This window comes from Phaethon lepturus, unplaced genomic scaffold (assembly GCF_000687285.1).
Source record: "Phaethon lepturus isolate BGI_N335 unplaced genomic scaffold, ASM68728v1 scaffold36057, whole genome shotgun sequence".
NCBI lineage: Eukaryota > Metazoa > Chordata > Aves > Phaethontiformes > Phaethontidae > Phaethon > Phaethon lepturus.
In genome coordinates, this window is record NW_010554673.1 from 26,967 (window position 1) to 38,009 (window position 11,043).

The 11,043-nt window shown below is 38.6% G+C and overlaps 1 protein-coding gene across 1 annotated transcript in view; it reads right to left on the bottom strand.

Annotated features, from left to right (window-relative positions):
- LOC104624542 (putative histone-lysine N-methyltransferase PRDM6) overlaps positions 1-11,043 on the bottom strand; it is a gene marked incomplete at its 5' end in the record, with an annotated part of 23,705 nt that overhangs the window by 2,327 nt on the left and 10,335 nt on the right. Inside the window, one exon of the mRNA XM_010291938.1 lies at positions 4,260-4,436. Within this exon, the coding sequence (XP_010290240.1) occupies positions 4,260-4,436 (177 nt within the window). The remainder of the gene's footprint in view (positions 1-4,259; positions 4,437-11,043) is intronic.

Consider the following 11,043-nt stretch of genomic DNA (forward strand, 5'->3'; position numbering starts at 1 on the left):
AGAGGGACCACAAAAGAATAAATCTTTTGCTACAAGCGTCCACTCTGGAGAGGAGGGATGTGGGTGCCAAGCGTTGCTGCAGCTCGGGCTGTGCTGTCTGCACTATGCAGCCCTTGGGCAAAAGTCAGAATAAAGCCTTTAGGCAAGGCATCCAGTTCCCCTGGCTTTCTCATGTACCCAGGTAACCTTCAGATAGGACCCAAGGTGCCTAGCATTTCCTAGGCACTTGCAAAAGGTGTGTTCAGGGCAATGATTTTGGATGTATAAGTATCCGTACTAGGCCCCTGACTCCTCTTTTCAATGCAATTCAGAGAAGTTGTTGCTGGATGCAAACTGATAAGAAAGGCGAAGATAATAGTGTCACAGCAGTCAGAATAACTGTCTCATGGCAGGTAGGAGCTCTGTTGTACTACAACGTTCAACCTCATCAAACACAAGGCTTCTTTCTACCATGTTGTTTCCCTGTGTGATATTCTTGGGTGGGGATGGTAAACAAAATAGTTCTTAAATTCACAAACAACATGAACATCAATTTTTTTTGATATTACTAAGGTACTGGGTTTTCTGAGTTTTGTTACATAGCCCTCTTTGTCACTGGTCTGCTTGTTTGTTTTCACGGTGCTTTCAAAACGTTGACATTGAGGATTATAGACAAGTTCCCAAGTTTATGCAACCTCTGGGAAAGACTTTTGGTGAAGAAAATGCTGAGGTCTATTTTAGGAAAATATATCTTCATCTGGTATTTTCAAAATAAACATTTTAAGAATTCATTCAAGAACTACATTTAAAACTGAATTTTAAACTCATCTGAAAGAGTTAAAAAAACCCTAAAAACAGGACAAAGCTGAGATGTCATGGCAGTTACAACTTTATATTCAACCTGACTTGAATGTTCCCCAGTTTTGCATTTCAGTAAGAAAGAATTAAAAACACCAGGGTTATCCCATTCTGAATGATTCTTGCCTCTAATTCTTTTCGGTTAACTCCTGAATATTAGATGTTTGCATAACCCTGATTCTGCAGGCTTAACTATTCTTTAACTTTGCTAAAATGGAAGAGATTGGAGGAGAAGAACTTAAGAAAACGGGGATGGCCAATAATTTTCCTTTTTCTCCTACCTTTCAATTTACTTAAGAGTTTTGTTGCCAGACTAGCAGCCATAGTGGAGACTTCACTAAGATAAGAATACACAAAAACTTTACAGTGGTGCGGCTGACTTGATAGCTTGTGATGACATGAAAAGAAATCCCTTCTAGCTGGACCTGCAGTCCAGGCAATGCAGCTAAAGCTTTGACTACAGATAACCTCACTTAGCATTGTTATCTGTAATGAAAAGCAAATAGAAAAGTCTTCCGCCATACATCCAAAGTTACCTAGGACCTACAAAGAAAACGCCTTCTCACAGAAAAAGCTTTTTAACCAATCACTGACTTCCTCTTAAACAACAATTAATTTGAAATATTTTAAAATACTGTCACCGTATGTTCAACATTTTTAAAACCACCTTCTGAAAATAATATGCATGCAAACATACACTTAGTGTTTGACATTGCCTGCTTAATCCATGCACACTGTAATTTGTCCAAATACCACTTACAAACAGAACTGCCCTACTGCATTAGAAATAGTGAGATTGCATTCACAGTAGATGCAAGTTAACTGCCCAGCTGACTGCCCGTTTTCATCTATGAAATTGAAGTTAGTAATATCTTTAAAATTATGCCTGTTATTTTTAAAATAACTTAGAATTTAAGTAATTTAGCACTATCCATGCATGGTCATTCTTGCCAATAGTAAAAATATCATTCAACAGAAGTATGTACATCACCACGAACATACACTTTTCTGAGGTACAGAAACCCTATCTCTATGCACTTTTCCATTTTGTCCTTTTTTTGGTAAGTGTACACTCAAAATCCTTTTGTAAACAAACATTTAAAACCTAAATTGCATGATCAAGAGACAGAAATCTTGTTTGTCCCATTTATGGTTCTTGTTTACTAGAATTTGTTGAGGTTTTTTCCTAAGCTTACTGAATTCCAGGCCTTGGACCCCGCTGTTTCAAGGGAGGATCTAAATGGTGATGAGGCATCAAGATGAGCTGCAGCTATCTTGTTTTCTTCCAGCTGAGAGGGTGGATCAATTTCTGGGTAGGTTTTCTGCCCCTTCTCTCTCAAAAGCAAGCAGTCCTGCATAGGAAACAAATCTGCCCTTCTGAACAGCTTGTGGGATCAGGGCGTATGTGTCCCCTTATCTGACTAGCAAGGATGGGAAGATCTGTCCCTCCAGTTTTAGCTTCATGTGAAATTACTGATCAGCTTACTGCAAATACTTCAACACGTCTTCCAGAGGGAAATTGGTACTACTGTTTCTTGAGTTTAAAGAAGAAACTAAATAAAAGTCTTACAAGAATGAAATTATGCTGTACATCATGAAGAAGTAGTACAAAGCATCCACATTTTTTGTTGCTCTCCCCTGCAGCTTTAAGAATGGGCAGGTACATCCTGGAATATTTAAATGCTTCAGCATAAGCAGGGCAAAACAAGCAAACAAATCCCAGACTACTGGTTAATTGTCATACATACATTAAGCCCTTTCACAAACGAAATTGTGCTGTAGTCAAGACCATTTGGGAAAAGGGGAAAAAAATTACTAAACCAAAGGGGAAAAATAATGACTCTAAATGGGCCAAAATAGCAGATCTATTGGAAACATGACAAAAACAGGATGTTAAGGAAAAAAATTAAGTGGAGTCAACAAGGTTACACATAAGTAACACCTTAACATTAAAAGAAATCTATTTTCCATTTTGACCTGGAAACCTCTTCCATTAATTACTAAAATCTATTTACACAGCAACTAGATAAAATCAATCTGATTGCTCACACTATTTTTGGCTGACTTTCTATGGGCTCTGAGCACTCAACAGACTGGCTCTAGAGGAGTCGGTGTTTAGATGCTCTGAGTTTCTGTGTTTTGCCACCTCCAACACTACCCTAGCCATGATTTCTGGTATGCAATCTCTTCTGTACTGAGTATGCGGTATTTGGTTCCTGGGTCCGTCCCCTCGCCCCCAGCAGAGACATGTATGGAGGCCATGCTTCCTTTCAACCATATATGGAGACAAAGCATCTCCACCGGTATCTCTACCGAGCTTGTTATGAGGGGTTCTGACAGGCCCCATGGCTCAGCTCTCTTACATTAACCAGACCAAGAGCACAGTACAGCAAAAGTAGAAAAGAAAGACACAAGGAGGAAAGTAGATGGAGGATAGACACTCCTTGGAGACCTGGGTGAGACACACACCTGCTTCTACACTTCCATTCCTTCTAGGAATGTCCAGTCCCTTCATAAACATGAAGATGTTATATCAATGCATTCTAACATAAAGATGTTATATCAATGCATTATACGCTGATATCAATACATTATTTTTCTTCCAAAGTGGGATTGTTCCAGGTACAACACCCATAAAATTTGTGCCTGTCAGCTCAGCAAAGACACAGACACAGATATGGAAAATTTCTTGGAGAACACGTCCTTGTCAGCTAGGCAGAGTCTTGTGTAACAGAAGGTAAAATCCACCTGGGTCAGCTGTGCTATGGCTGGAGGTGAGGTAGAGAGAAAATTTCTGAGCCTCAGGTGTGTGCTTGGCTTTAATTTCAGTAAACAGAAACTGCAGAAGTAAGCAGACACTGTTTAATTAATAACTGTCTTGTCCCGGGGACTTCTTTGTTTTATACATCTTGGGCAGCTGAACACTGACAATTTATTATTATGGTCTTACCAAAATTATGCCACAAGCCAGAGTTGCATTTTCTATGCAGTGATTCTGAGACTAAAAAAAAGATGCATATTTGTCCCCCACATCTAACCAGATCCAAATTAGCTTTTGTGTGAAGCTCCATCCACCTCAGCATATAGACGTCAAAGAATCATATTAATATTCTTACAGCATAGCCTGTCCCTGTCTTGAGCGTGTTTTCAGCTATGGTTCTCTGGCAGCAGCTTGTCATTTAATTAGAACAGTCATGTTCTCGTCAGAGGAGAGAAAATTGCTCAGGGCTGTCAAGGCACGCAAAAACGAGCCTGGTTTGATCCTGATTTTAGCCACACCACTAACAGCTTTATCTGCTGGTCTGACCTTGGTTTTCAAGGGAACCTCTGCCGTGGGCTGGTATGGGGCGGCGATGCCCGCGGCAGTGCATGTCCCTCTCTAATCTCAGCTGGCAAAGGCTGTGCTGGCTTCAGGTACTTACTTGAAGGGCTTTTCCCCAGTGTGTGTCCGGATGTGATTGTTGAGTGTTGTGGCACCAGCAAAAGCACGACCGCAGTAGCCACACTTGAAAGGCCTGTCGCTGGAGTGCGTAACTACATGGTTCCTCAGCTCTGAAGGTTGGGAGAAAGACTGGGAGCAGTGACCACACTGGTAGGGCCTGCAATGGGAAAGAGAAACACCGTGCCGTCAGTGCTTTCCATGGAAGTGAGCAGGAAACCAACGTGGGCAGGAACATCTGGTCTTCCCGGTAATTTCCAAAGAGAACTGAGGGTGCAGTTCCCTGGAGCTTTCTTGGGAGACACGTACCCAAAACTTCATGACCTCTTTAGCAAACGTGGAGTGCTTGTGCAGGAATTGACTAAAAGTCTATGGGCATCATGCCCCACAAAACGTAATTCAGCAAGCTAGTGAGCCTGCGCTACACGTCATACGCCTGCCTTATTTCTCCCAAACTCAGCACGGTACTCCTTAGTCAGAAAGAACTCCTCACACGTTGGAGCTAAGAGGCTCATGAAATCCTCTGTCTGTTGGTGCCAGCTACAGTCTTACCTACAAATGCCTGTCTGATTCTTATACCTATATCCTAGGTGGATTCTGTGACTGTTCACAATTAAATTCTTCATATTGCTTGGAGGAATCTAGGTTTTTTGAGATCACTTTTTTCAATGGGAGACCTTGGAACAAAAATTACCACCACGTTACAATTACCTTCCTATTTGCTTACTGCTGTTGAAAATGTTTGCATTTAACTAACACATTTCTCCCATCCAGACTGAAAATGCCTTTTCTGTGATCTTGAAATGAAAGTCAGAACTTAGGCTTTCAACACCACAGTTTGTTAAAAACAAACGTAACAAACAAACAAAACTGACTGATACGTTACAAATTCAGAATCATAACAGAATCCAAACAGAGAAAGAAAAGGATACGAGACAGCAAGGTGAGACAGGACTGGTGAAATGCAAATACCATTGCTAACTAAAACAAAATGTGAAGAGGCAATGTCTGTATATTTCTGTTTGATAAAAGTGATTTAACATCAAGATCCTACAGGTGGTTTTTTTTTCCTTTTCACTTTTGCTTTAAGTTAATGACAGAGTCCTACATGCTCATCAGTTTTTGGTAAGAAAATTAAGAACTTTTCTAGAGGGGTATTAATGATTTTTACTCTGCACAACATTTTAAGGCACCACTCTTGATGTCTGCATTTCTAGAGCCAATGGCCAACACCAACTTAATTGCTCTCTCTTTAATAAATGTATATATTTAAATGTCTAGAAACCAAAACTAAAGGGAAGGAGACAATGGTGACCAAGCATGTACAATTCAATTAAGTGCAAAATAAAGTGAACTATCTCATTTGTCAAGTGAACTGCTTAATTGTCGCTGCTTGCATGACTGAACACAAATACTATTATTTTACAGTGCTTCAGAGCACTGAACCCTGATTGTAGAATTTTTTAGCTTGATTAATAGCTCAGTATTGTTCAATAACTCAATAGCTTACAATTTTAATTACTTACATTTGAAAACCTAACTGCTTTCCTACAAGTTTGAAAGAAATATATAAAAGCTGTGGGAAGGTTACTTAACTCAGATGATGTGCCCCTTAAAAAATACATGAATATGTGTAAAATAATATTTTATGAAAATAATAAATAGTGAGTATCTGTTTCTCTTATTGGAAGAGAAGTAGTAGCATGCCCAGCCCTCTCCTTTCTTGAAGTGCACAGTTAATTTGCACAGAAAACATCTATCAAACTTGACATGAAAATTCAAGTGCTGGTAAAACAAAGATGATTTGTGAATGCAGACTTGTTTGTTTGGGTGTTTTCAAATCAAACTCTTTTAAACAAAAAGAACACATGAAGATATTCTGTATCCAAGAAACATTGATTTTTTAATAGTGAAGAGGACCATTAACATCTATTAGCCTCTGGTTATCTATTTTTAACAGCTACCACAAAAAATGATAAAACACTACGTAAAACCAATTAATCTTTTATTTTTTTAACAGTCAATGTGATTAATTTCATACAGTGAAAAGTCACACCACAACTTGTCTGTAAATAGTCAAAATTCCAAACCAGTTATAACTGAACATTGTGATGCCAAGTAAAATTTTTTACATTGGCTCAAAACAAATTTTGTGTTTACTAAGGATATTAATATATGTACTGAGAATGCATTTCACTGGCTGATGCTCAAGAAAAAGAGCACTGTAAAAAATACCTTCTTGTTAGGTCACTTTGACTGTATTTTTTCCATTCATCCATATCTCGGGAGAACAACTATTAAAGAAGTTACCCTCCTTTTTGCAGGGGCTGCATTTCTCTAGTTTATACACAGGCGCTTCTGATTAATACTGAAATGGGCAGAATAAGTAATTTTTTCGAGCTAGATACATGGCACACATTAAACAAAGCTCATTTGAAAAAGAAAGCTTATAAATGCATTGAAATTTTATAACAATTTTTAAATGATTAATCTAATTTACACAATAGCAAATTCAAATATGCCAAATTTTGACAATTTTGGATATTAATGTTTTTTCCAAGAGAAAAAAAAGTCATTCAATAAGTATAAAAGTTATCATTTTGTTCTCTGGTAACCATTTTACTGTGCTCAGAAATTTTTCTTGGCAGAAAATAAAATCAATACATTGTTTTTAAAAAAATGAAAGTGGTGCGGAAGGACTGAACATGAGCAATGCTCGGTTCAGTGAGTACATTGACATGGGCAGAGCAGGACTGTCTTTGATGTAGCAGTTATGTCTTCTGCCATCACTTTGGTCTGCACTGAGACAATGAATTAAGATGGTGACCTCTTTATAGCAGAGGTTTGCAGACAGAAGGAAGAGGGATATAGTGACAAAAACAGTGGTCTTCATAGGCTGTATTTTCAAAGATGTGCTGCTAGACTGAATGCAGTCCCAGCCCAGAAAAACTCATTTCCACTGGAATAACAGGGAACATATCGTACGTCCTTGAGCTTCAAGGTATCCGTGTGAATACAAGCATAGCTGTGTCACAGCCCACAATTCTGTTGGTGCTCCAGAAAATTAATGTTCAAACAAAACCTGTGTCAGCCCCTTCATATGTGAAAGCCTACATAACTAAAATAGTCTTTTGCAGATGCACAGGCATATTTGCAAGCACAAAAGTAAGAGGTGTGATGGAACAGGTGTACCAGGGCCTCAAAGTACATGCTGACTATCTGAGGAAATATTTTTTTCTCTAAAAATTTGTTCTCCAGCCAGCAGGTACCAGAAACAACGTAGTTTTGAATGTCTTCATCATTGCAGTTTCTACAAAGTCTTTTGTAGTGCCTCCCAGATGTGAATCAAGCCTGATGAAAATCTTCTCTCAATAGTTTTTTTAAGTTACATTTAAGAACAGCTAAACTGATATGTAGCAATGGTCAGGTGTGAATGATGTGCTGACAGCCATCAAAAGCAGTTCTAATGTTTTTCATTAAACACCTAGATACATATTTTTCTAGTTCTCTGTCTTCCTGTCTGAACTTAAGGAAAGGAAATCTACTTACCTAGAAGAAAATTCTCCTGTTAGAAAAATTACACTGTTGTCATCAACCTCGTGCATCATCAATCAGGTATCTAGGTTTGGTAAAACGTACTGTATGATGGCCCACTACAGGAGCACAGGCCATTGAAAGTGAAATTCAGAAAGGAGTAACTGTAATATAATATTCCTCAGGTTTTGCAGTTATTTAGATTTTGAGCTTTTTCGAGCTTTTTCAAGTTTTTCAAGTTACATTTTCAAAATGAAACCAGTCAGGAATACTTCTTGCTCCCTAATTTAGACAACGTCTTGAATGATTTTCCTGTCTGATAAAGTTTTTTCCTGTGTCACACTTTTACACAATTTTCTTACTTTTGTAGCTGATTTTTTTGTAGCTGTAGTAGGGTGAAACTACGTCATGTATAGGACCAGTACAAAAATCATGTTCCCCGATGAACCTTATTGAAACCTGCCCAAAGCTCATGCTTTGTGCAGGGGATGAGTATCCCTATAACAATAGAAATATCCGTATTTTCGCACCTAAAATAGATGCTGACAGATAACTGTATGTTTAGATTGACTATTTTCAGATTTTCATTTAGCAAAAGTGACATAGCCTTTAATTATTTATCTTGTACTATTCCTCTGCTAGAAAAAAAATTATTTTCCAACTCCTGAATCGTAAGATAATATAAACTCATTTTCTACATCGTAAATAATTCATGGTCTGAATTATTAGAACCCTGAAAGATCTTGTAATTATTTTCCACTGAATTTTCAAATTCTCTTCTTCATGATGAACAGGTTTCTAGTGAGGCCTCTTCAGAAAATTCACCTGTTTTCAAGGGGCATGTGGAATCCCAATGCAATCCTTAGAAGTGGAATTGCTTGTAATGATGATTTTCTGAATACCTGTAACTCTATCACTCAAACACTGTCAGACCAGGGAGACAAAATAGCACATTGCTGTAATTTTTTCCCCTTAGAAAAAGCTAGAAAAGCACCAGCTGAAAGAAGAGAGACCGACATGCGGTTGAAAGTGGTTTTCTCCTTGTTGAGGACTAAGAAGAAGTGAGAAACCAACTTGATTGCTGCCAGAGTCTCAAAGCGTGGGACACAGGGCTCCATTAAACCCAAGGCAGGGTTTCACGGCATGGTAGCAGGAAGGCTGTTGCACCACAGCCTCTGCAAAAAAATGAAAGCAGGGCATGTTGAAATGGGAGCAGCATCAGCTTTCAGGGCCAAGCCTCCGTACAAGACGCAGCGTTAGGAGCACAGCTGCAGCCAGAGGAGTTGGGTCACAGTTCTCCTAACGGAAAGGTATTCCAGAGGGATGCCTTCTCCTAGCAAGTTGAACTAGGAGGCTGACGAACAAACTGACACCTAAGGATACCGCTAGCTTGCACACAGAAGCGTTCCTAGCACCGGCATGTCAACGGTGGGTTACGTTCACCGCCCCCGGATTCTACATCCCCTACAGCCTTGGCGTTCCCCTTCGGCAGCACGGCTACTGCCCTGAGCACTTCAGGTACCACGCAGCAGCAGGGATGGCAGAGCTGGACCCACTGGGAGTTTGGGGATTGTCTCTCACAAATGTAAAACTAGGAAAAGCAGAAAGTTGGGACACTTGAAGCGTTTTCAAACTTCTGAAGCTGTCAGGGAGAGGTGCTCCGCTGTACACCCTTTGCTGTTATTAACTATGAGTACTGGGAGTTTGAAAACCTTTGTGAAAAGATTATGCAAGAACAAGGATTAAATTCAGCATGATGTTTACTTTAATTGAGCAATATTCCATAGCCACTCTATAAACAGAAATAGACAACTCTTGCTCACAACATTTACTTTTTTTAGGTCTCTCTTGGGGGATGTTTAAATTAATTCATGGACTTGGGGAGAACATCAAAGTCAAAGACACAGAATCCATAAAGAAGAAGATAAATACAAAATGGGCTGAGTCATGGTCTTAGAGAAAATGATCTGTTAATTGGCAACTTCAAAACCCCAAGCTCCTGTTTTTAAAAAAACCTCACAATTGAGGTGCTACAGCAAAACGTGAGTACAATATCTTTTGCGTAAACAAGAATTGCAAGGGCCAGATAACATCCACAATCTATCAGCCACGGACACTCTTATAGAGTGGGTTTTCCCTCAAATTATCAGCTTAAATACAATCACTGAGAATATATATCACACAGATGTACATATTGTATATAAAATTGTGCCACAGACAGCTCTTGGGAGCTACAGCCATCTGCCTTCCCTCAACACCAATACATCCTGAATCTGGTGATCATAGTAAGAAAGAAGAAAGATGTCATTAAAAGACACTGTGTCATTATCAGAAAAGTGATTGCTGTTAAAAAAAAAAAAAAAATGCTCTAAAAATTATTTACTGTGATCAAAGACTTTTGGTTACTCCTTTCTGGAGCCCACCCAGATAGGATTGTTGGGAATTTCTGCAGCAAGGAGAAGAAAAAAAAATAAAACCAAAACCAAACACAAAGCCAAAAAACAGAAGAGAAAATACATTTCTGACTCCTGCTTCAAGAAATAGTTGCTCAAACTGCTTCTGCCTGGGCAAGGCTAAAAAAAGTCCGAAATGCTCAGAAAGTCACAAAATTCAAATCTTGATGGATTTACGTCTTCACCTCCCATACCCACTCCAACCCCAATTACCACAAAGTTCAAAGAGAAGACCCACAAAATATAACAAGCTAAAAAAATCTCAGTGGAAGGGAAGGAGTAAGTTATAAGTAAACCAGTAAATAATATAAAAGTAAATTTTAATTTAAAATAAAATCCTAATCTTAATCTAAAATAACGCAGGTGATTATTTTAATAATTCTCCCTATTTTAGGTTCTTTTATTTATTTATTTATTTATTTATTTAATGACCTGCCTGTTAAATAGAAGCATTTCTTTCTTACTGCCTAACAGAATTAAGTACGTTTTGGCCTTTTTTTATATCTACTCTCATTCATATGTTTTCTGAATCTAAGTGGCTTTTAAATAATTTCTTTTTTTAAATTTCTCAAGCGCCAAGTAATCTGCTTTTCTCAAATTTCAGTCCATGAATGGGGCTCCTGTAGAGATTCAAAGATGTTTTCCCCTGCAGCTCATGCTGGAGGTAATCAGCATTGTTGAAAAACAAATACAAAGCCAGAACAGATAGTCTAAAGTAATTTCCTAGAGAATACAGGCCCTGCTGCTTCAGTCACATCAAAGATACAGTGGCTGGGGGGG